General features: G+C 43.6%; 2 protein-coding genes across 3 annotated transcripts in view; one reads left to right on the top strand and one right to left on the bottom strand.

Moving 5' to 3' along the window:
* Positions 1-306: 306 nt before the first annotated feature.
* LOC134491841 (elongation factor 2-like) lies at positions 307-22,977 on the top strand. The gene is made up of 15 exons (XM_063295850.1): positions 307-454; positions 7,084-7,298; positions 8,560-8,741; positions 9,961-10,172; positions 11,410-11,591; positions 11,951-12,056; positions 12,770-12,883; positions 13,200-13,338; positions 14,034-14,229; positions 15,207-15,465; positions 18,823-18,930; positions 20,053-20,406; positions 20,691-20,873; positions 21,927-22,059; positions 22,603-22,977. Exons 1-15 carry the CDS (start codon positions 452-454, stop codon positions 22,794-22,796), a joined length of 2,580 nt encoding a protein of 859 aa, XP_063151920.1. The 5' UTR covers positions 307-451; the 3' UTR covers positions 22,797-22,977.
* PIAS2 (protein inhibitor of activated STAT 2) overlaps positions 22,974-26,271 on the bottom strand; it is a 39,468-nt gene continuing 36,170 nt past the window's right edge. For both annotated transcript variants that reach the window (XM_063295851.1, XM_063295853.1), the window contains exon 14: positions 22,974-25,615. In XM_063295851.1, the coding sequence (XP_063151921.1) occupies positions 25,424-25,615 (192 nt within the window). In that variant the 3' untranslated portion in view covers positions 22,974-25,423. The remainder of the gene's footprint in view (positions 25,616-26,271) is intronic.

Here is a 26,271-nt window from a genome sequence, read left to right as displayed (position 1 = left end):
ACTCTCTGGCCACGCACACTTTGTGCCTTCGGTGCCCGGTGAATTCTCAAAAGCTTGTTCGTTGGTACGACGCTCGCCATGCCTCTTGTTCTAATACCGATCTTACGACTGACGGGCCAGGCGACCGCCCCTTTGCACCCGGGCTGCGCCCTGCGGTTAACGGCGGGCGGGCAGGCGGCAGCCTGGGAAAACCGGCACCGGCGAGATCAACGCGAACGCGCTTTCTGGAGGACCGCGCGCTCCCCCCTCCCTCGCAGAGCCGAGGCTGCAGACCATAGATTCAAATCTGCATGCCAGAGGGTCTCCCCTGCCTCTGTTGTGTCCGCTCTAGGATTCCCGCTCCCGTTTGTGGTCTTGGCCTCTTTTCCTCGGCTCTCCGACCTCCTCGGTCTGAGGCGGCGGCGTCGATTTCTAGGCGGGGGCGCGGGACTATCTAGAGTCATCCGCCAAAATGGTGAGCGACTCCCCGGGCGAGAAGTCGCGATACCCCGAGGGGGGAAGACCGGCGACCCCCTCGGAGCCCCATTGTGTGACGCAGGCGCCCTTGGGGTCCGTCCCAGCCCTTCTTTCCCGGAGACCCCACCCTTGCCCCGGCCTCCCCGACAGCCATTTTCAGGGCAGTTGCTCCCCCGTCGTCGCCCCCCCCCCGTCATGCCAATTGCAGGACCCCTGTCCGGGTGATGTCAGTGACATCCTCCCCAGAGGGCGGGGGGGTCAGTTGGGTCTGTTTTTATGGCAGCTTCCAGGGTGGCTCCCCCTTCCCACTGTCGATCAAGGGTCGACGGTGTAGCCCATGAGGGTGGGTTGGATGCAGGACTGTGGGGGTCGTCTTTCACTGCTTCACAGGTGTGCTGGACTACAAAGGCCATCATCCCTTGCTTTGAGGATGAGACCAGGGGTTGTAGTCCCAACACAGCCCCCAGCAGGCTGGAAAATATTGCTTTGGACATTATGCATGGGTTTGGGGAGGGTCTCAAAAGCTAGAAGAAATTATTCAGGCATGGAATATATTATTATTATTATTATTGTATCACCTTAGCAGCCCAAGTCCTATACCGCCTTCCCCGTCTCCTAAGGTTGTTTTTCAAAATCTCACCGTGACTTTGAGACTATTGTATAATTGTGGCTTTTTTCCTCCATTCAAGGGGAGCGTCCCTTTGATGCCCACATTGTTTACAGTATTGGTCTGTTAAAGGGCTATTCTGTATCTGAAGAAATGGAAGCATGTCCTGTGTGTATCTGTTGCCCAGAACCCCAGAGCTGATATGTTTGCTTTATTTTTTTCCCCCAAATCATTTTTTGGATTTATTATAGATCTGGACTTCTTCCTTGATAATTCTAAATGGCTTCTTAAATGCCCTCCTTCCTCTATTGTGTATATTCATTGCAGTGACTTTTGTGGGTCCGCTGAAATGGGGCACAAGGTTACTTAAGGAGTGGCAGCCTTTGAGGTGGTGAACTAGAGAATATATTTTTGTGTTTAAAAAAAAATTAATTGCTGCTTTTTTGTGTTAATTCTATACCAGTTGCCAAGTAAAAATTAGCTGTGTTTTCTGAGTATCTTTATACTGCAGCAGGAACTGTAAGAATGTTGGGGGGGGGGGAAAGAATAGTTTCCCCACCCCCCTCTGCATAGCTTTAAATAGCAGCAGAATGTATCAAGCATATTTAAAGAAACACAATCAGAATTTTACTTTTTACATGAAGGGGAAGACAGAATAAAGGTAGCTGTCAGGGATGACTGTTCATATTTAGAGTGTGTTTAAAGTGTTAACTGAGTTACATGCTTTCTCAATAATCCTTACAGTAACCTGTAAGGTAGGCTAGTAACATAATCCTTGTTTTGAGATTCTGCTAAGCCATAATGTGGTTTATTTGGTATAATACCGGCATATCTTAACAGGGAACAGGAAATTCTTAGCTTAAGTGCATGTGTCCTAATCCTTGTTGTGTTCATTCTGAAATACCTTGAACTGTCCGAAATAGAGCCTGCTTCCAAATAAATCTGCAGAGTTTTGCAGCCAATGTGCTACTCCAGCATTTGCACAAAATGGCTGAGTTCAGGTAGTGTTTCAGTCTGCATGGATAAACCACAGTTGCCGTGTTCATGTACTATCCTATGCCCCCTCCAATAACCCAGGTTATGACTGAAGGCAATGAACATATTCACACAACATATGACAAAGGCTGCGTTTTGAAAACATTCTGAACCACAAACTATCCAACCCCATTTCAGTCCAGCGTAATGTGCCTTGTGAATGGAGCCAAAGACTTGTGTTATTGGAGGGATTCCAGCTCCCAGAATTGATGGGTCATAAACTCTCCCCTGAGTGTGGGAGATGGGTGGTAGTAAAAATATGATTGATAAATAAAATAGAGTGCAAGACAGTCTGTACCACTGTGGGAGGGTGGGCAGCATGGCACCAAGAATGCCTGTGCCCCCTTCCTTCCTGGACCCCTCTAAGGGCCCTGCCCTGCTGAAAAAGAAGGAGTGTTAGGGAGGAGCTTGACTGCCTCAGAAGAGAGCTGTTGTGGGGGTTCAGCTACTGAGATGCACTGCCAGAAAATTGAAAGGAAAAAGGTGAGGACTGGAGGAAGAAGAAGAGAGTTAAAAAGAAGGGCCAAGAAGAAAAAGGAGAAAAGGAAGTACCTGCTGCACGACCTTGGAAGATCAGAGGGGACAGCGATGTGAGTGGTGGAGAGAAGAAAGCCGATATCGCAGCAGGAGGAACCAGGAGTCTGGCAATTTCATCTGGAGCACCTTCAGCGTGGACCGATTCAGGAAGAGCTGCTCCTAGGAAGTGTGCCAGCCATGCTTCAGTGTGGTCGGGATGCTGGCAGATCTTGCCTGGGTGCCCAGAGTGTTGATAGTTTAAAGCACCCTTTCTCAACTTTTTGACCTTGGAGGAACCCTTGAAATATTTTTCAGGCCTGGGGGAACCCCTGCACATTCAGGCTCAAAGATAGGCCAGAAGTTACAAATTATTCTATTCATTTCATGGGTAGGCCTGTATATAGGCATTAACAGTGTTCTTAAGCTAAAAACAAAGAATCAAACTTACCTCTTTAAGGTGAAGTTGCCTGAATGTGAAATAATGTTTTAAATAAATCGTGATCTCCTAGGGAACCCTTGGTGACCTCTTGTGGAACCAGGGTTCAACCCTGGTTGAGAAACCCTGGTTTAAAGACTCAGAAGGCAGGAGTGCTTCAAAAAGAGACTTTGGGCCGGGGCTGACTGGGATGGGTAGAAGTCGTGTATGGTCCATATACAGAAGGAGCATGAGGACAGATGTAGTTGAAGTAGAGCTACATTAGAGTTTAGATTTTGCTGAGAAGACAAGTAGGAAGATGTAAGACCTAAGAAATTTGGAATTTTAGTAAGTCATTGGCTTATAGTCTTCAGTAATAACTTAAAAGGAATAGCCTGGGTTGTAAAATAGCTTAAGGTTATAGGGCCTAATTACAGAATAATGTTATAGAGAAACATCATAACAAGAAGCAAAGTACAAATCATAAATTATATAAAGTAAAGATTTAGACATATGTAGATATAAATCAGTAGATAATTAATAGGACTATAGTAATCTAAGGGCTAAGTTAGATGGTTACTTAACAGTCTCTGGTTGGTGTAAAACCTTTATTATTGTACAATTATTAATAAAAAAGATCTTGTTCCTGGGAACTATTATTACCTCCTACCTGAGCCTGTTCCTCCAAGTGAACCTGTAACAACCATGGAGTGAAAAGCACCCATATTTCTCCCTCTGTTAGCCTATCTCTTGAGTGCTGAAACAGCCATGAGGAGGACGAGTGTTGTCTGTGACCAGGCTTATCATTTTTAAGCATGTGTGAGCCAAGCGTTGTTTAGCAAAGTATTTCTAGGGGCTACTGATTTAGTCCTTGCAGCTAATTCTCTTTTATCCGGAGTAGGGAGCCTGCTGCTGTACAGATATTACTGGACTGCAGCTCTCATAAAGTCAAGACCTCGTGAGCAGTCTTGTATCATGGATAATGGGATAACAGTATCCAGAGCCTTGTGAAATGGTTCTCAGCTGCTTCCCCAGTCTAGATGAGAATAAACCGAAAGTAGTAGCAGCTTGATCATCTTGTCTGTTTTCACTTTATCATTTACATTCTGACCGTAGCAACATAGGTTTGTGTGGCCCCCTCCCTGCTCTTGCTTAACTGGGCCCTTAAAACACCGCTCTTCCCCCAGGGCTTGGGCTAGAATGGGTGGCAGGCCCCTTGTCTGATCAGACATTGTCAGACGTTGTGTTGGTTTTTCTCCAGACTCTTCCTGTTCTTTTGAATCAGTTTAAAGTTTTAATACTGTACCATATCCAGAGTCTTGATGGAATTGTGCACCCTTGTAGATTTAATAAACTTAATAAACAAGTAAATAACAAATGTGTGTTCTATATGTAGGCCAGGCTCACACATTTGGTTGAGCCACAATAATTGCCTTCCAAATCTTCCAACCTTATCATTGCCTTCCAGTTCAATCAACTGCCTCTCCTATTCACAGAAATATTACTATATCTGTTCTTCCTCTGTCTACCATCTATGTTGATAGATGACATGTAAGTAATAGTGGGAAAGAGACAGGGTGGAACCTTGCTGGCTTTCTTCAATAGATCAGAAATATATCTCTTAAAACAGATATTTAGAGGGTGGTAAAGATGCTGAGGGTTTTGGTAGGATTACTATACTAAGTTACCTAAAAATCCCATTTCTTTAATGAACAGTAATGGGACTGAAAACTAATATTATAAAATACTTTTACAATAAGAAGTACAATAAACTTGTATTAGCTTATCCTATAAGCTGCTTAGAGATATTGCTGCCAAAAGCTGCAATAGAAAAATAGCCAAGGGCGATTCCTGAGTTTTCTTCCCTTTCTTTCTGTGGAAAATTGAAAGAAATTGAAGGGGACCCCTTTGTTATGAATAGCTTTCTCTCTGAGATTAATATGAAATAGTTTCCAGCGTTGGGCGGTTTCTGGTAACTGTCTAACTAAGACTACATTCAACTCTGATCCAGACCGTTAGGTTGGAAGACATTTTTTAATGTTAGAAATGGTTTGAAAAAGGTACTATTGCATTTTAGACAATTCCCAATTTTATAAATCATCCTTTATGTAGTTTTCTATTAGCACAAGAGATGCATTTTCCTTTCCTACTTTTTTCCTTGTGTTTATACTGGATTTAGTGTAGTGTAATGCTTTTTATTAAGCCATAATTTTCCGTTATGCCCAAATCAAAAAATATGGCTTAATGTCAATTAGCAACTCAGTATAAGAACCCCAGATTTAATTTTTTTGGTTACTGAGAGTATATTTGAAACAGAACACTATTCCAAAGGTTATTGTAATCATTCCTTCTCTTTTTTGTTATTTATTATGTTTATTATGCTCTTCACCCAGTTATTTGGTGAGGGAGAGGGAGACCCCTCGCTTCATTGCATTTGCCATCTTTTATTGATTTTACTGTAATTTCTTTTATTTGAGCCACTCAGAGTCGGGCGGCATACAAGTTTAATATATCATCATCATCATCTCCATGGTGACTCTAGTAAGTTAATTTGCAGTTCTTCCATCATAACTGACAGCTCTTTTTAGAAATGGTCTCCACAGACTTTGGCTGTTCTTGTTGGTTAACTCCACAGTGGTAACAGCCAGCTGTCTGCCCTTACTTCCTCTTTGGCCAAGGGACGTGAGCTGTTTGGAGCGCTGCTGGGCCAAGACATCCTGAGAGCTTTCCCAAAGGAGCACTCAAGTTCCTGTGCTTTCTACAGAACTGGGACTGTCAGGGAGAGGAGTGTGCTGGTTGGGTCTTCTGCTTCAAGATGCCCCAAGCACCTTCAGGCTGCAGTGTCAATACCAAGTGTCACTCACCCCAAGGAGCAGCTGGCAGAAAAGGCAGTGTGTCATTTTGGACTATACTTTGCATGAGATGGAGGGCCAAGAGCCCAGGAACTTTAGATATCCTACTCCCAACTTTGGAATGTGGGAGATCATAGGATAGTTATACAATCGCTGGGACAATTTTTGTCCATTTCTGCACTTTCAAAGTTGGGCAGAAAGCTCTTATTTGCCATGCTAGTGAGATGGTAGTGATATCATCACTTTGATGAGAGGAATGGTTAAAACCTGATTTTTAATTACAAAGCCCAATAATGCCAGTACTGTTCAGCTGTGAGAAGATAGGTATAGCCATATTATTGGTGTCAAAAGCCAAGTACAGAAGATACTTACCACTGTTGCTGTCACTTATTTTGGTTATTAAAAAGGTAGAATTTTGGAGCACCGTAACATCTGCTCATGTTGGAGTAGTACACTGGGTACTTAACTATCTGTGAAATAATTAGGGCCATGTATCCCACAAAGCAGGAGTATTGCTGTCTGGCAGCTTAATTTGATAGTTTTGTGATGTCATGTTGCAGGTGATGTTTTGTTTCTTTTAATTTGAAACAGCCAGCCTAGAAGCATAGAAGGCTTCTGACACTCAATAACTCTCTGCATACCTGAGCTACAATGAGTGGTAAAATTCATTGTTTTAATTCTGTTTAAAAATAATAATTTGTAATCCAGGCTGTGAGTAGAATCCCAAGGTGAAGTTGAAAGAGAAGAGCTGTTGAAAGTTATAAAATTCATTTCAGCTGAACCACAGTACAATATTATTCCAACAGAGCATTTCTTTAAAAACCAGCTGATCAGTACTACAGTGACCAGATATAATACCCTAATACATTATGTGAAGACTTAGCCCTCTAGAGAAGGCTGTGATGATGGGAAGGGTGGAATGTAAAAGGAGAAGAAGAGGAAGACTGGCAGCAAGTTGGATGGACACAGTTACAGTAGAGATAGGTACACCCTTGGAAGACCTGAAGGACCAGGTTAGGGATTGTCATGGATAAAATCTATCTATGTGGCCGCTAAGAGTCAGCTCTGCCTTGATGGCACATAATTAATCTGTCATATGTCATGGTAGCTTTCTCTTTTAGTTTCTGTGAAAAAATTGCGGAATAAAATCTCCAGATATGTTCCCTATCTCTTTTTGTTTACTTTCTGTTTTTCATTTTCAGGTGAATTTTACAGTAGACCAGATCCGAGCGATCATGGACAAAAAGTCCAACATCAGAAATATGTCAGTGATTGCTCATGTTGACCATGGCAAGTCCACGCTTACAGATTCTTTGGTGTGTAAAGCGGGTATCATTGCTTCTGCCAGAGCTGGTGAAACACGATTTACCGACACACGGAAAGATGAGCAGGAAAGGTGTATCACCATCAAATCTACGTGAGTATTGCTAACTTTACCTGCAGACTTTTGGGCTATAAACTACGAACTAGTTACAAATGGAGTGTTCTAAAGATCGTGGAATTACATTTGGTTTATGTTTGGTTTGTTTTTTTAAAAAAAATCCTCTCTCTTGACTGATTTATGGGCCAGGATGTCTGACTTAGACCTGCCAAGTTGCTTCTTGTTCACAGTAGCACTCACTAAAATGGCCTTACTAAACACTATTATACTAAATACTAAACACAAGAGATGGCATCTAGAAGGATAGTCACACCAGTCTATTGTAATAACAACAATACAAGATTTTGTGATTTTGTTTCTGCACTATAGTCTATTTCATCAAGTACATCTTATGCACGGCACACAAATATGGGGGACTATAAATGTATTGAAGGTCCAAAAGTTTAGAATTACTATTAACATCACATGAAACAAACATGGCATCAGGTTATGAAATATGGCCAGAATGAAGGCCACAGTCTTATTCCCAAGTAAGGGCGCATTTCATTATTTGTATGAACAGCATACAAAGTAAATAAATGTGTCTGATATACTTGTGTTTCCAAAAATCGTTTAACCAAGTCGGTTAAAGACTTGTGGATGAATTTGTACAACACAGTAAACTTAGTACAGCACATTAACTTAGTTACTTAGTTAACCTTGGTGAGGGTTTTTGTGATTTACTATATTGGTTGATTCCTTTACCGTTCAGTGTATTGTGCAAATGCTCAAAATGAATTCATTTAGTAACCAGGTTAAACGTGCTGTATGGAGACAGCCAGTTTGTTTCATTCAGCTCAACGATTTCTCTCTTGACCATCAGCATTTCTGGTTTAATTTGTCCTTTTTAATTTTAGTGATTGCATATATTAAAAATATGTCTAAGTTAAAAAAGCATAAAGCTAAAATCTCAGTGGCCATACCAGCGAAGCTTTCCTAAAATGGGGAGGCTTGTTTATAGCCGGAAACTCCCAAAGTGTTATTTTCTAGGGGGGAGTTCCAAAGAGACGATGGCAGTGACAGAGAAAGTGAGAACTCAACATCTGGTTTCCAAGATTTGTACTGTGATAAATGAAGGAGTCTTAAACAGTGCCACCTTAGCTGATCTTAGTGGCCATCCAGCCCTGTGGCCTGAGGATTATGGGAGTTGTAGTTCCAGTGCACCCAGAAGGCACAAAGTTAGGGCAGTGCTGGTATATGCAGATGTTTTACATAAATTTAAATGTATTTTAGGAAAATCCTTTGTCTTCTTTTGTAGGGCCATTTCTCTCTACTATGAGCTCTCAGAAAATGATTTGGCCTTTATCAAGCAGTCCAAAGATGGCTCCGGTTTCCTCATTAATTTAATCGACTCCCCTGGGCATGTGGATTTCTCCTCTGAAGTCACAGCAGCCCTTCGCGTCACTGATGGCGCTCTTGTAGTTGTTGACTGTGTTTCAGGTGAATGTACTTAAAATTGAGATGCTTTAATTACATGTGAATCTTGTGCTCTCCAGAGAAAGCCAGTAAGTCATGTAGGGTCTTTGAAGGAGAATATCTAACATCTGATTCTGAAGGAATCCACCATTTTCCTTATGTGATCATGAGCACTTTTCTACTAAGCTTGCAACTGGCAGAGAATATTCCCGATTTACTCAGACTTTCTGAAGCACAGCATGGTAGCAAGGATAAGACTGCTCCTTGGAGCTGTGTAGGCTCCTGGCAATCCAGGTTGTTGGCTGGCTAACAAAGCCATCAGAAATCTATGAATTCCTGAGCACTGTGGATAGCGCTGAGTATTTAGATTTTTAAGAGAATAAAACATCTTGGAAGTTGGCAGTATAATTATGAGATATGTGGTTGTTGCTTGTCTCCTTTCTTAAGTTCACAGGCTGCCACAACAAAAAATGGTTGACCCGCTCCTCTATTGTGTATATTCAGTATAGCATAGAAAGCCAAAACAGATGCAGCAGTTTGGATTGAATCTCTCCTTGGCAGTAAAACTTTATAGATCCCTTGGGAAAATCACTTAATTGCTAGTCTAGCCTACATCACAGAGAGTTATGCATGTCACCGTGCTGAGCGTGTTATCTGTCACTCCATACTTTTTGGAGGTCATGTGGAAACAAACCAATGCGATGCACTGTGTGCAATGCACTGAACTTCCCATAACTTCACCTTTCAATTCTGAGGAGGCCGATTTTCCACTCTTGCCTTTTCAAACACTTCTCTGTGATAGAATTTCTTTAGAATTTCTAAGCAGTGTTGAATGTTTGGTGACGTCTCAAAGCAAGGTAGTCTATGTGGCTCACGAGAATTTCCACACAGGAAAACTTCAGAATAAATGTGATATAGGCACATGAGGGTATACTTGATGTTTCTGTAGAATGCAAAATTTCAGCAACACAAATACCAGCCTGCCACAGCCATGAGAACATAGAGCACCACAGCCTTTTCTCTGTAAATGCTGAGATATGGGTTATATATCTTTTAAATAAAAATATATAAGATTAGTTCACTACCCCTAATCTCTGGGCATTAGGTAGGAAGCCATCTTGTTTTTCTTCTTTCCACTAAAGTTATCCCGAAACTTCCACAGTATTGGAGTAGAGGAACTTTTCAGCAACCAGTTCTGCTGTGGAACTAGCCTAGACCATATTGGTGTCGACTTTCCCTCTAGGGGTTTGCGTGCAGACTGAAACGGTGCTTCGCCAGGCAATTGCTGAGCGCATCAAGCCGGTTCTGATGATGAACAAGATGGACCGTGCTCTGCTGGAATTGCAGTTAGATCCTGAGGAGCTTTACCAGACCTTCCAGCGCATTGTGGAAAACGTCAATGTTATAATTTCTACTTACGGAGAGGGTGAAACTGGACCCATGGGTAATATTATGGTAAAGAGAACTTACATTGAGATTGGAAAAAATAGGAAATTGTTTTTGTAGGGTTGTATTCGTGGTAGTCATGCTAGACATAATCCAGTTTGTGCTGCAGACTGCCCTGAAGTACTACGGCTGGAAAGGGGTTGGACTACCCACATGATCACAGAATCTGTCTTAGGCATTTGAGGAGCAGGGACATTTTCTATCTGAGACCTGGTCACAAAGCTAAATCTGGGTCAGGCACAGCAGTTTACAGTCCTAAATGGTTCCTCAGTCTGGAAATTAGGGGAATTGCCTATTCTGGATGGAGATTACACCTGCCTAAAGAAACAGAAGTGCAGTCCTGAAGTGTTGCTAGATCTGTCCTAGCTCACCCCTGAAGATCTAGGGAAGGCAGGGGATCTATTACCCGGTTATGCTGGTACGCCAGCTGCATCTTTTCCTGGACGGGAATAGTTCAAGCCATCTGGTGTCATGTATTAGCAACCTCAAGATTGGGTTACTATAATACACTTGGTGAATCTATCCTTGGGAGTCGTCCAGAAGCTACATCTCATAGAAGACCTTGTACCCTGTGGTAAAGAATCTGTGCTGGATGCCAGTCTATTGCTGAACCAGGTCCAAATGTTGGTGTTAGTATATAAAGCCCTAAACAACTCAGGGCAAGGTTACCTTAAATAATGCCTTCAATTACATCAGTCCTTCCCCAGCTCTGCACTTGTAATCTTTGAAAAAAACCTTATCCCATGGTGCAATTTGTTGAGTGATGCACTAAAAGGCAGGCTTTCTTTCCACCTGTTCTGTAGAAGGACTGTCTCTCTCTGGGATATGGGAGCCCCAACACCAGCCTGTTTCAGAAATCTATTCAAGGTGTATCTTTTTATGTTGGGCTTCCCAAGCTAACTTCCCTTAATATTTACTTTTTTAAAAATGGGCTAGCCTCATCTTGCTAGTTTTTATAATCTGCGAAAGCACTTCAAGTTAAAAACAAAGGAAGAAACTGGAGAAGTTATTCAAATATTTGCTTTGATTAAATAAATAATACATTATTTATACCGGATGTGTGCTATATTTGTAACTATCCTTTTTGGCAGCCAGTCAGAAACTACACGCTAGCCACTGTTGAATGGGCTCGTTTGTGGTTTTTGCCTGCTTGGAGAGCAGTTTTAATTGAGGGAATATACCTCCGAGCAGATTGCCATTCTCCATGTTCTTTTGAAACACCTGAACCACCACCTTTTGCCTGCAGATTGATCCTGTAATTGGTACTGTGGGCTTTGGCTCTGGCCTGCATGGTTGGGCTTTCACCCTGAAGCAGTTTGCTGAGATGTACGTGGCCAAATTTGCAGCCAGAGGGGAAAAGGCACAGCTCTCTGCGGCTGATCGGGCCAAAAAAGTGGAGGAGATGATGAAGAAGCTCTGGGGAGACAAGTGAGTAGCAGCATCCCTGCCTTTGGCATCAGGTGGGTTCAGTTGAGGGAATGAAGGCCTTTGGTGCATATTTTCAAGATGATTGGCTTGGGCGGTACCTTCTATTAAAGCAAGATAAATAGAGGGTAGATCTGAGAAGAAATGGTCTCTATCTGACTGTGATAACTGAAAGTACACACTCAGTTCCCTTCGTGTTCTGAGCATCATGGAGACAGAATGGAGCTGTGTTGTCCCATGCTGCTGGGCCGATTGGTGTTAATGATAGATCAGTCATTTAGTCCAAATGAGGTAGTATCAAGGCCTGTTTCTTTCTCTCTCCTTTAGCACGTGAATGTAAAATACTTGCAATTTTCATTTAGGTATTTTGACCCAGCAACAGGGAAATTCAGCAAATCTGCAGCCAACCCTGATGGAAAGAAGTTGCCACGGACTTTCTGCCAACTTATCCTTGATCCCATTTTTAAGGTAAAGCTGGGATTAACCAAAACACTATTACTAGTGTGATATTGAATGCTGATTATTGGCTTTTCATCCACAGCACTCATATGTCCAAGAACTTCTAATTGGCAAAAAACACCTAAGAATGAGATATCTTCATAAGAGTGTTCATAAATTGGTGGTAGCATCCTTAGAAGTATCTTTCAGCTGCACCTGAAACACTCTTACTCCCAATCAACAGATTTCTCTAGCTTTAATGCAGCTCTCCTGGAATAAATGCTTTTGAGTTTACAGTGAAGCAGCCTGGTTTTATTCCTATTCCACTCACTCACGTTAAGTCAAATTTAAAATAATTTTGCAGCCTGTTTCAGAAAAATTTGCAGAAGGAGCAGGTGGGTCACTTTACATAATGGCATGGCCCAGCTTCCTGAATATGAGAGTGCAAAGTGCCTTGGGCATTCATAACAACTTATTGAGAGCACAACCTGATGGGCTGCGTCATTAGTAGGAAATCATTATAAATTGTCAGCCCAACTGACATTTAATGAAATCGGACTTACGTGATGCAATGAAATACTTGTCAGCTTAGAAGTAAGACCAGGAAAGGTCAGTAGAGTTTACTCCCAAATAAGAGGGCGCTGCATTGCTGGCACAGAGGAAATTCTCAGATGGGCTTATCTTTCAAGTATTGGTTCTTACTAGCTGAGCGATGATATATTTACTTTGCTTTTTCTGTGCAGGTCTTTGATGCCATTATGAACTTTAAGAAAGAAGAAGCATCCAAGCTGATAGAAAAACTGGACATCAAGCTAGATGCTGAAGATCGAGAAAAAGAAGGGAAGCCACTTCTCAAGGTTTTTTGAAATCGTGTGTGTATGTGTGCCTGTGTCCTTTTAGCACAATAGTGCTAAGCAGTAGCGTGCCCTGAGAGTTTCAGGTGCAGTCTGAGGTAGCAAGGCTGGGAGCGACCTTGTCCAGAAGGGTCAGAGCAAGGCACTCTGCACAGGCTCACATGGGATGGGCCTCAGGCAAAATTGCCCTGCATTTTGGAAGAACGGGAGGCTGCCCATTGTTCTGTTACCTTTTCACAGAAGTCAACTAGGAAAGCTGCGGTACTGATCAGTAGCTCAGAGCGCGTTTCTTGATGACTTCTCCATGTATGTTTTCCAGGCTGTTATGCGTCGCTGGTTACCTGCTGGAGAAGCTTTACTTCAGATGATTACCATTCACCTGCCTTCCCCGGTCACCGCTCAGAAGTACCGCTGTGAGCTTCTGTACGAGGGGCCGCCTGATGATGAAGCTGCTATGGGTAAGAGGAGGATCTTTAGCCGTTCAAGCCAAGCCTGGGTCAGCCTTGTAAACCGTGCCCTTGTCATGTCCTTTGTGAATTGCATTATGCTTATCCATGTTACATGGTGTCAGTTTGGACGATCCAGGCTTCATCCTTATGGAGATCTGCGACAGGTGGGATGTTGAGAGTATCCTGGATTTGGCACTCTCAGAGGTCCTTGGTCAAACCATCGTGGTTCTTTGGATTGGTAGATAGCTACCCAATATACTGGCTCTTTGATTCAGCCATTTGCGTTGGCCCAGATAAACTCCCTCTGCCTAACCAAAAAAGTGAATTATGTTCCTATCTATTCATAGAGGAATACTGAGATAACCTTGATGAAGGTTAGCAGGAGCCATGAAGGAAAATTGGAGAAAACTCCCTGGAAAAGGAGAAGGCCTGAAAAAGAAACTCAAAATAATGCCACCTTGATTCTGTTGTCATAAACAGGGCAGAGGGAAACGCTGCCAGGCTTTTATGATTCTGTCATTACATCCTACAACAATAAAGTAGCATTTCTGGAATCCTTCTGACGTCAGTATCCTGATCTGTACTACTTTGAAGGCTTGACAATTTTCCACTAAAAAATATGTCAATGGAAGGTCCAGCAGTCTATTTCTGCTGAATTTGGGGAACTACCTGGATCTCACCGTTTGCTCTTTGTTTTGCTGCAGGTGTTAAGAACTGTGACCCAAAGGGCCCTTTGATGATGTACATCTCGAAAATGGTTCCCACATCTGACAAAGGCCGCTTCTATGCCTTTGGGAGGGTCTTCTCTGGCATGGTTTCCACTGGCCAGAAGGTGCGGATTATGGGACCCAACTATACCCCAGGAAAGAAGGAAGATCTCTACTTAAAGCCCATTCAGAGGTAGACAATGTGGGCTTCCCTCCTTTTCTAAGTTGGGTGCATGCTAACAAAACCAACAAACCTCCTGTTTGGCATGACAAAGAGGGTTTCAAGGCTCTGCCCCTCCCCATACCCAGTCAGTGCCATCACTGCTAGAGCCGTATGCTTAAAGCTTTCCATGCCAGCTCCAATCTGGCAGTATCATGATGAGTTCAGGAGAAGGCCTTGCACAGATAGGACAGCTTCCTCACTGTTAGGCCACTGCTTGAAGATGTGGATGCATTTGAGCATCGAAACCTCACCAGTGTGACTTGGGAGGGCGACACTCTTCCTCCTGCCTGTGTGACAACTTTTAATGCTTTTTGTGCCACCTAAATACATTTGTGCTTCAGTGGGGTGCAGGGAAGGGAAAGTCGCTAGAAAGAAAATACCATTTTATTTATTTATTTATTTTATTTTTTGCCCGCCTTAATTATTTTTATAAATAACTCAAGGTGTGGAACATACCTAATGCTCCTTCCTCCTCCTATTTTCCCAACAACAACAACCCTGTGAGGTGGGTTGGGCTGAGAGAGTGACTGTCCCAGGGTCACCCAGCCAGCTCTCAGGCCTAAGGAGGGACTAGAATTCTCCAACCACGTCTGATTGGCTCTTGGGCTGAGAGGGAGTGACTGGCCCAAGGTCACCCAGTCAGCTCTCAGGCCTAAGGCAGGACTAGAACTCACAGTCTCCTGGTTTCTAGCTCATTGCCTTAACACTAGACCAAACTGGTTATATTTTGTTTTCTATTTTATTTTCTATTTTGTTTCCCATGAGACTTTTTCCCTCTGCCATTTTTTTAGGCACATCCGATTGAAATTTTGTCATGTAATTCTTTTTAGAAGAATTAAAAAGGCAATGATAGAGAATACATTCTTTGTGAAAGGTTTGATTTTTTTGAAAAAAAAAATACTTCCAATAATGAAATAGATATTGTTACCCATCCTCTGTCTTTGTAGAACCATTTTGATGATGGGTCGTTACGTTGAGCCCATTGAGGATGTCCCTTGTGGCAACATTGTTGGTCTGGTTGGTGTTGATCAGTTTTTGGTGAAGACGGGCACGATTACCACGTTTGAACACGCCCACAACATGAGAGTGATGAAGTTTAGTGTTAGCCCAGTTGTGCGTGTCGCGGTGGAAGCAAAAAACCCTGCCGACTTACCAAAACTGGTGGAGGGTCTAAAGCGTCTTGCCAAGTCTGACCCTATGGTCCAGGTGAGTGTTAGCCGTACTTTGTGACTGGGAATTGCTGGTTTGCGGTGCAGCTTTATTAGACACAGAGAGAGAGAGAGTCCATCTCAGATTGTTTTCCTAATAGCATTTGCAAGCATGCTGCTTAATGCAATCAAGCCGTGACTACTTCAGAGTCTGGTTCAAAATCTCTGGGCCTTAAAATCTGTAAACAAGAACGATAGAGTCATCTGAAAATAGAAAGCCTATCGCAGTCCAAACATTGTGACATTCACTGGATGAACAGATCGTAATTAGCGGTAGCAATAGTAGTAGTAGTTTCTTGGCTACTCCGTTCCTTCCAGTTGAAGACCGAATTCCTCCTTGGGGAAACTGGCGTGCAAGGAAGGGTGGAGGAAAAGCATCAGATCCAGCCAGCGCAAACGCACTGCAAGTTCCCCCTTGTCCCCCAGCTAAGGCAGGGGCGTTGGCTGGGTGAGAGGTTGATGGGCATTTGGGCAGGAGACGGTGCAGCTGCGCCAGAAGCAGCATCGCACTCTACTCCACAGAATGATGCAAAATGGAATGAGTGAAGTCATGTTTGATTGACAGGTTGATTTTTCAGGACGTTATCTGAACATGCCCGCTGAAGCTATGAGGGCTGAGCCTGGTCAGAGCTTAGACAGGAGATGGACTGGGGAGTCCCACGTGTGCCTGCTTGAGTTCTGCTATGGCAGAAGGTTGTGACGTAAACAGAATAAATTTCCAAAATACCCTAATGGTTTCCAGATAGTTAATTGCTCAACTGTCAAAAGCCCATTTTACAGGTAGTCCTCACTTACCGACTGCATTTGGGACCAGCAACTAAGTGACATGGTTGTTAAGTGAAATGTCATGTGACCGTGCTGGACTTACCTCAGTTCCACTGCAGTTGTTTAGCAAATCACTGCAAGTCATTAAGCATGGCATCACGTGACTGCAACTTGTGACTTCCTGCCGGCTTCCCCATTGACTTTGCTTCTGGGAAGCCAGCTGTGAAAGTCACAAAAGGTGATCAGATGACCATGGGACCTGCAACTGTTGTAAATGTGCACAGTTGCAAAGCTCCCGAACCGCAGTCACGTGACTCTGAGGATGCTGTGACAGCCGCAAGTTCGAGGACCAAGCAGAAACCTACTTTTTCAGCACCTTCATAACTTTGACTGATCGCTAAACAGGGTGGTCAGTGAGTGAGGTGTACCTGTATTTAGATTTGCTGACCACAGTTACTCTCCTAGCTGGAAGAGACCAATGACTGGTTTCATTATCCAATTGTTGAGCTAACCCCATCTGTTTATTTACTTAAAAGATTTATAAGTGGCCCATGAAGGCAAATCATAAACTTGGAAGTACACATTCTGAAGCATTTAGGAAAAATTGGAAATAATATAGTGAATCTTCCTCACAGTTTTCATCTCTCTCATTCATTTGGGATAGTGTTAGGAAGAAGGAACCTCAGCTGCTTGACTTTCCCTTTGTACCTGTGTTTTTTATTTTTTAATTTTAAAAAAAATATTTTATCCTGCCTTTATTATTTTTACAAATAACTCAAGGCGGGGAACATACCTAATACTCCTTCCTCCTATTTTCCCCACAACCACCACCCTGTGAGGTGGGTTGAGCTGAGAGAGAGGGACTGGCCCAAGGTCACCCAGCCAGCTCTCAGGCCTGAGGCGGGACTAGAACTCTCCTACCACGCCTGATTGGCTCTTGGGCTGAGAGAGAGGGACTGGCCCAAGGTCACCCAGCCGGCTCTCAGGCCTGAGGCGGGACTAGAACTCTCCTACCACGCCTGATTGGCTCTTGGGCTGAGAGAGAGGGACTGGCCCAAGGTCACCCAGCCGGCTCTCAGGCCTGAGGCGGGACTAGAACTCTCCTACCACGCCTGATTGGCTCTTGGGCTGAGAGAGGGACTGGCCCAAGGTCACCCAGCCAGCTCTCAGGCCTGAGGCGGGACTAGAACTCTCCTACCACGCCTGATTGGCTCTTGGGCTGAGAGAGAGGGACTGGCCCAAGGTCACCCAGCCGGCTCTCAGGCCTGAGGCGGGACTAGAACTCTCCTACCACGCCTGATTGGCTCTTGGGCTGAGAGAGGGACTGGCCCAAGGTCACCCAGCCAGCTCTCAGGCCTGAGGCGGGACTAGAACTCTCCTACCACGCCTGATTGGCTCTTGGGCTGAGAGAGAGGGACTGGCCCAAGGTCACCCAGCCAGCTCTCAGGCCTGAGGCGGGACTAGAACTCTCCTACCACGCCTGATTGGCTCTTGGGCTGAGAGAGAGGGACTGGCCCAAGGTCACCCAGCCAGCTCTCAGGCCTGAGGCGGGACTAGAACTCTCCTACCACGCCTGATTGGCTCTTGGGCTGAGAGAGAGGGACTGGCCCAAGGTCACCCAGCCGGCTCTCAGGCCTAAGGCGGGACTAGAACTCCCAGACTCTGGCTTCTAAGCCCAGCGCCTTCACCCCTAGACCAGACTGGCTCTCAAACTGGCTTAGAAGAATCTAAAAAGAAAAGGCACTAACCGACGGAGATGGAAGGAAGAGAGTAAGAACATTCCGTCTGTCTGGGAAGACCGCACTGTAGAAGAACTGCATTCATATGCCAGGCTAACCCATGGTTTGATGGGCGAGCAAATCTATAGTGAATCTGAAGCTCACGTGGCCCCCTTCCCAACCTTGAGGTTTAAAACAACTGCACATTATTCGCAACTAAGTTATACATCCAGCGTAGAAGAAAGTACTTAAAGGCTGCAAATAACGGTAGTTTTGAATTGTTTGTAGGCATATGCCTTTAGATACCTCTTGGACAGCTCAGAATCTTGAAAGTCCCAGGCTGACTTTGTTGTTGTTGTTGCAACACATTTCTTGAATTATCTACTCCTGTGCCTCCAGGAAGGGACAAGATTACAAATCAAATCAAGAGCAAAATATCCCTGTATTAATTTTATGGTATGCTCTCATTCTGCGTAAACCAGTTTCAGCATTTTGGGAAGTGCTTGCATGCTGTTCTTGTACTCGGTAACTATTTGCATTGTGAATGTCGTAATGAACACAAAAGTCACCAAGTCTTCGTTACTTGCGAAAGCTGCAGAATTTTGCCTGTCAGCGTCCAGCATTTTAGAGGTCGGTATATTGCAGGAATTCAAGGATGACACACATGCAGTACCTAGGCATTTAATCTCATGACGATTTCTGTACATCCAGTTTAGAAAGACCTACCCTGGAAATCCTCTCAAAGCTGCTTTGCAAAAATATATGACGTTGCCTAGTGTGAACTGCCAGATTTACGTATAAATGCTCCCAGGATTTTCCTTTATCCTGAAACCAGAATGGATCCCTGTAACAAGCCTTTCCCCGTCCTCTAGTGCATTATTGAGGAATCGGGGGAACACATCATTGCTGGAGCGGGGGAGTTGCACTTGGAAATATGCCTCAAAGATCTGGAAGAGGACCATGCCTGCATTCCAATTAAGGTATCCAATTCCACTGACGGGATGAAAACATTTAGCTGCTGGATAAATTGACAGTAATTTTTTTAAAAAAGAAGTAAGATTCTGAGCCTGTTTTTCTGCCCAGTAAAAATCCAAAGATAAATTATTAAAATTGAGCATATTTCTATTTTTGGAATATTTCTTCCAGACTTGGGGTTGATAAGTGGTTTTTAGTTTTGCTTTAACAAGAGTCAATATAGGTGAAAGGTAAGGCAGAATCCAGAGATGGGGAACAGAGGAACAAAGTGTAGAGCCCGTCATTAAAGTCTTGACCAATCACAGACTATGTACTGTACAGTGTGTTAATAAAGTTGGCATCATTAGCCCAGTCCTTTTTACGAGGTACAAACGCCTCTTGCCTACTGCTATAGTCTCGCACAGCTCCCAGTAATTTCTCTGGGGGGTACGAAGATTATTTTCATCATCTACAAATGTACTTGCTGGTCACTCTGTGTAGGAAAAACTGAAGGGTTCTCAGTATTGCTGGGCTGACCTCCAAAGGGAAGCCAAGGGCTCTCCTGGGCATTACACTGAGCGCTGAAGTCCCCTTGGGCCATTCTTCAGCTGTTCTGGATAGGGATTCAGCTCCCCTAGGAGGATTGCACATTGAGTACAGACTAAGGGAAGGAGAACGTCTGTGGTGAGAACGAATGTTGCCTGGCTGTCTATGAATCAAAATCTGTTGACCTCCATTATTCATGTTTCATTTGATAGGTTAGAAAATGGTGATCATGTATTAGCAGTCCAGGGAATTGACCACAGACATTTGCTCAAATGAAAGTATCTAATCGAATATTGCTCTGGCCCTACATTACTCAGAAGCAAGTCTAAAGCAGATAGTTTTATCTCAAGATATTTAACCTGACAGGAAATCTTGTAGTCCACCAAATCATTTCATTTCTGCTGCAGCTGCCTAACTGCTCTCTATTTTATAAACATAATTTCTCCATCTCCCTGCCCCCCCCATTAGATATTGCCTTCTAGAGACCCTGGCTTTTTAATGTGAGTGGGAAATCTGGATGTAACACTCTTCCAAAAAAAGAATGTTGTATTCGGAAAAGGAAAGGTTGATAGGCAAGTTGAACTGGATTTGTTTATTTGCAGAAATCAGACCCAGTAGTATCTTATCGGGAGACTGTCTGTGAAGAATCCAACCAGATGTGCTTATCCAAATCACCCAACAAGCATAACCGGCTTTATATGAAAGCCCGTCCTTTCCCTGATGGATTGGCAGAAGATATAGACAAAGGAGATGTTAGTTCCCGCCAAGAGCTGAAGCAGCGAGCTCGTTATCTGGCTGAGAAGTATGAGTGGGATGTTTCTGAAGCACGGAAGATCTGGTGCTTTGGACCTGATGGGACGGGTCCCAACATTTTGGTTGACATCACTAAGGGCGTCCAGTATCTCAATGAAATCAAAGACAGTGTTGTGGCTGGATTCCAGTGGGCCACTAAGGAGGTAGGCCTGCTGCAAAATTGTACCTATGACCACATCTTGAATAATTTAAGTTTCACTTTGCATAAGGTAGTTAATTTACCACAAATCATTATTGGAGTACAGTAAATGTCCTATGAAGCTTGCTTGAAAGCTTCACTTTAATTACTGTACTTGTTGCATTCAGCTGTAATTGTTGAGATGGTTTGCAAGGCAGCTGAAACAGTCCTGCTTGTGAAAGGTACTCAGCCACATCAGTTACTCACCAAGGAAAGGCGGTCTTAGCATGCAGTCTTCTCTCTCTGCAGGGTGTTTTGTGCGAAGAGAACATGCGAGGGGTTCGTTTTGACATTCATGACGTGACTCTCCACGCGGATGCTATCCATCGTGGGGGGGGACAAATCATCCCAACCGCAAGGAGGGTCTTGTATGCTGCTGCCTTGACTGCCCAGCCTCGACTGATGGAACCCATCTACCTGGTTGAGATTCAGGTACAGCCACAGATCAGCTTGGGATAAGGAATTGAGGATCCCTGTCGGGAGTTGGAAGAGCGAGCTGAGGCGGGTATTCCGTGTCCCTGTGACAGGGCTGATGTAGTTACTGCCCTCATTCTGAGATGATACAAGCAACAGGGTCAGCTGCTGCTACTTCTCAATTCCAAACTCACCCACGTGCCCTCAAGCTCCTTTCGGCTTGGCACGCTTCTGTAGTAAGAATGTGCTCAAACACGGTCTTCTCTCCAGCAGCTGTTTTCACTCACGTTGTATCCAGTTCGTTGGATAAAGGACTTCAGGAAATTTGACCATTTCTATACAATGTAGTTCAAGCTGTTTTGGGGGGTGGGGTGGGGAAGAGCAGCATAGTAAAACCCTATGCAAAATATGCAGTCAAATGGCTACAAAAGTTGCCTTCTAAATTTTCCCTCGGACTCCAAACTGTTTCCTGATTTTGCCACTGGATGCTGCTATGCGCAAAACGAACTTGAAGAACATTGTGATTTCTGTTTTAAAAACTATCAGTTCCCCGATAGAATTCAGGAGGCTGAATGATGCGCTTAGAGCATCCTGGGTCCTGTTCTGAGGGTGGCTTGGGTTCAGCCAGAGCTTGAGACCCTCCACAAATAGGCTAATTCCCACCCATCATCAATATACTCCCACTGGTTTAAAAAAGTTTTTTGGCAAGCTCTCTGACTCTTTTGAGTGGGAAGATTTTAGAACTTGCGGGTCCATTTCAGCCCATTTTAAGGTAACATCAGCAGTTCCTCAAATGCTTTTCATTCCTAAATGTGTATTGAAATCTAGCTTGTTACACAAAATATAGGAGTGGGCTTGATTATTACTTACATGGCAAAAATCTTTACTATGCAAAGATTTGTTGTATGAATGGCAGTAACGTAACTGAATGTTATAGCCCCAAATTCATTCTTGTTGCACAAATTATAGTCCTCTATGTAAGAGCTGCATTGAAAATTATGAGATGGTTTGAACCAGTCTTCTAGCTGGTGAGCAGAAAAAGAAATCCTAAGAACGGTCTTTCCTTCCTAGTGCCCAGAACAAGTGGTTGGGGGCATCTACGGCGTGCTGAACCGGAAACGTGGCCATGTCTTTGAGGAGTCTCAAGTAGCCGGGACCCCTATGTTTGTGGTCAAAGCCTATCTTCCGGTCAATGAGTCTTTTGGTAAGAGATCTTTCTTAAACATATGACCCAACTTGCCTCAGAGCAATGTGGCTCTGTGGGCTCAGTCTCTTCCTGAACTCAGTGCAATCAATTCCTATTTCATTCCTCCCTTAAGCAAGTTCTTCAGCTCATTAAGTCCCTGCTAGCATCTGTTCCCCAACAACCTAGTTGCTCGTTCTGTATTACACCTGACGAGGGTGGTTACGTAGAGGTATGCCCTATGTATACAACTTAATTGCATTTATTTCTTACAGCTCAGTTCATTTATCACTCCAGTGTCAAGTAGTAGGGATGGCTGACATTATGCTGAAACCACTGATTGTCAGACAGAGTCTTAGAAGAGACTGTGTAATAGGGACTGCTGTAGTTCTGAATTTTGTGGAAGGGAAAATTCCTCTAGGAAAAGATGCGTTGAATGGAGTTCTTCTATCCTGCACAAATGTTTTATTGGTGATTGAAGTAAAGCAACACCAAGCAACAGCATTCTTACTGCAGCAGGGAATGCTGGTGCAAGTCATTTCCTTCTCTCCCCCTCCCCTACAGGTTTCACCGCCGACCTGAGATCCAATACTGGGGGCCAAGCTTTCCCACAGTGCGTCTTTGATCATTGGCAGATCTTACCTGGAGATCCTTACGATGCCAATTCACGCCCTTTCCAAGTTGTGGCTGAAACACGTAAACGCAAAGGCTTAAAGGAAGGCATCCCACCTCTAGACAACTTCCTGGACAAATTGTAACTGCTTCCCCATGCAGGTGAGGGGTGTCTATTACAGTACCCAACTTCATAATGGAATTGGATTGCTTCACAAAGCTAAGGAAGAAGTGGGAAACTGGACAAAGCTAAATGAAAACACAAACCAGCAGCTAGCAATTATGTCATGTTCACATAATGAGAAATAAAGTGTGTTGTTGAGTAGATTATCTAGTCGAATTTTATTTTCTCTGGAAACAAAGTGTTCCACTTGATGGTTTTTATGGCAAGAATTTCTGAGACACAGCATTACATCAGGTTCAGTTTAGGCAGATTCAATGGCTTCTACGTTGCCCCAGTACATACTACCATTTGCTCAGCACATGAAATGTTGCTTCTAAAGGTTGGAGAAAAGTTTGCAAAATAATTTAGCATGGCATTTGTTTTTTATCTTCCATGTGCTAACTTGCATCACTTCATAAAAGAATATGGCTTAAAATTTTATGGATTCAGAAGCGTGAAATTCAGCTCTGAAACAAAGATAAGAGGAATTTTCCAAGAGACATCACCTGAGTTTAGTGAATCTCTCCTGGATCTTTAGAATTACATCACAGCAAGTTGAAAATTACAGGAGGAGAGTTCTTTCAAACAGCATTGAAAGGAAATCTTAAAGTAGCAAACAGCTGTTTTTTTGAATAAAGGCTCAGAGATCATCAGCTTGCTTTAACTGATACAAAATTAGCAGACACATGGAGATCAATGTAATGCAAGACTGGTCTGTGCTAAAAACTGATTTAGGTGGTCATACAAAACAAAGCAGCACTGTTTGGGGCAGAACATCTGAGGCGAATCCTACCTGTAGCCATTTAGGCATCCCTCAGGTATACATAGCCCAGATACTCCATAAATATTAAGACTTGCCTATAATAGCAAAAGATTGATCCTGCAGTGCCTTTGCAGTTTGGTATTTAGGAATATAGCTGGGTAAAGGAGAAACAAACTTTTGAAAGATAGTTAAAAAGTAAGAGCAGGAAAGAGCTGTACGCACATGATAATAGTGGGGAAGCCTTTCATCGTTACAACTTCTGAAACCTTCAAGCAAACAGTAAGGAGAAATAGGAAATCTAGAGCTTTTCTAACCTGTTCTACACTGGCTAAAATGCTCTGTGCAGCTATTAAAAGATACAGGAGATTTCATTAAAAGGTTTGCAGGACCCCTAAGGCATGAATGGCCAAAATAACTTCCCTCCTACCAGCCCATGAGACCTCTAGAATATAAACTAAAACTGCAATTTCCTTCTCAGGCTTTTTCTTTATTAATCTAGGTGGTGCTGCTTCCGCTTTGTACAGAACCTCTTAACACCGCGCCCAATAAAACAAGCTGGCACTTGATGGTTCTCGGGTACAAAATCAGACCACGGAAAAGCACTTTACACAGGTGCACTTTATGGAAGAGTCCCAGCATTACAGATTCTGTGCAATGTGGGGATAAGAATGATGTCGATGAAGTTGCCTACCCATGAAATACTCAGCAATTGTCTACCGGTGAAGATACTGTTTGTGCAAAGCCCCTCCTGGGGCGGTTTCAGCAGCCTTAGCTGGGCCGGAAAGCACACCTCCTACTCGTGATGCTCAAAGCATTCATTTGCCTCTTTCGCTGACTCTTTTCCCAAGCTGATGAAAGATCCTAGTGCAAGGTCCTTTCTCATCAATGTAGCTATTCCCATAACCCTAAGACAATTGAGGCTCAATCTTCCTAGCAGCCATTATCTGAGTGATATAAACTATGTGTTCAATTTCATGAATCTTGTGCAGGTAAGATACAGCACAACATGCTAAGAACCCACACAGATCCAAAGCACCAACTATTTTGCAAGATCTGACGAAGCAATCTCTTCCTTGCCCCTTTCCTTCATCTAAAGAGAACTGATGACACATTTCAAAAATTAACTATTGAACATCGTATTCATATCTTCACAAACGTGGATTAGATGCATGAAATGGACTTTGCATAGCATTCTTTCCCCCCAGTTCTTACAGTTTTTTGCACTTGTAACTGAGCAATTTCAGAAGAGCACGAACTTCTAAATACGAAAAACAATTCAGATTTACGAGAGGGATTATGATGTCACTGAAGAAGGTCAGAGGCAAACAATTTATGCAACTGTTGTTTGCAAAGATTCGTCCTCTCCATTAAGGATTTATTCCAGGTCCCAGCAAAAGGTCAAGAATTCCCAAAAATTTTAACTCCTTCCTCTTGTCCTTACATCTGGGATAAGGCAGGTTCCTGTCATTTGAGTAATTAAGTGCATTTTTAAACACTGCTTTTTGTTTTACATTATTGCTAGATCTAACCGAGAGTTATAATTAGCATGTGGAATTCATCCTAGAATCCACGGAGCAAAACTGTGTCAGTTTCATCATCATAAAGTTGAAAGGCTGGCTTGTTCCAAATGGACAATATTTCTCCCAAGCAGAGAGAAAAAAAATCCAGGATGAGAAGAAAAAACCGTTCCAGTCAGTCGTCTTCCACTGTCAATCTGCACATCAATGGTCACTGAATCCAAAGCTGTCTTGTTGTTGTTGTTTTTTTTCTTTTCCTCCTCCCAATAAATATTTAAAATACAAGTTCAAGCTGCAAAGGCAGTCCAGACTGACAGATTCCATCAGCTTTTAGTCCAGGGAGATGATATCGGGAATGCTGCTCCCGCTGCCGCTGGTGGTGAGGACGGCCGCCTCGCTCCGGCCCGAGGAGCTAACGCGCGTGCTGCTGTCGAGGGGGCTGGCTGAGGTGATGGTGTTGCCAGGGGCAGTACTTGCTGGCAAGGTCGAGGCGAGACTATCCAAAAACATAGGAGCACAGTACTGCTTGAAACAAACAACGATGCGGGTAAGGAAGAGGGACTAGATGCAGGCGGGGAGAAAAAGCACAAGCATCCAAGCCGCAGGAGGCCAAGAGCACCAAGATTCTGCCGAGGGAGTGTTTCTCAACTTTTAAGATGTGCGGACTTCAATTCCCAGAATTCCCCAGCCGGCATGGCCGGCTGGGGAATTCTGGGAGTTGAAGTCCGCGCATCTTAAAGTTGCTAAGGTTGAGAAACACTGTGCTAAGGCATGGACAGTGTTGTGACAAAGACATCTTTATTCATGTCTCCTTAAAACACTGCACCCATGATATTCTCACGCTTGTACGGTACCCCAATCAGTCACGTCTCTATAAACCCCAGAGGGGAGAGACCCTTGTTACGAAACCGTTTCCCCAATCTAGATTTCTAGGGCAAGACAAATCATCACTGAGTCCAGAAAGCGGATGAAAACAATGGCCTGATACCGCACAGTAAAAATCCAAAGATCTTTTTTTTTTTTAAAAAGGTGGCCATGACAAGGGGAACAGACAAACGATATAAATACACAAAAACCATCCCCACAGCCTGCCCTCGCTTAAGGCCTGGGGAAACAGCCAAGTCTTCAAAGCTTGCTTGAAAGAAGGCAGGGTTGGGACTGTCCGAATCTCCAGGACG

The sequence above is a fragment of the Candoia aspera genome, chromosome 2 (assembly GCF_035149785.1).
Source record: "Candoia aspera isolate rCanAsp1 chromosome 2, rCanAsp1.hap2, whole genome shotgun sequence".
NCBI lineage: Eukaryota > Metazoa > Chordata > Lepidosauria > Squamata > Boidae > Candoia > Candoia aspera.
The sequence above is the reverse complement of the archived record's forward strand: the minus strand, read 5'-3'. Positions and strand labels throughout refer to the sequence as shown.

Bases quoted from the DNA above. Each gene is read 5' to 3' on its own strand.
- LOC134491841 (XM_063295850.1), top strand. The intron at 7,299-8,559 runs GTGAGTATTGCT...CTTCTTTTGTAG, and splicing joins TGTATCACCATCAAATCTAC to GGCCATTTCTCTCTACTATG. The intron at 20,407-20,690 runs GTAGGCCTGCTG...CTCTCTCTGCAG, and splicing joins TCCAGTGGGCCACTAAGGAG to GGTGTTTTGTGCGAAGAGAA.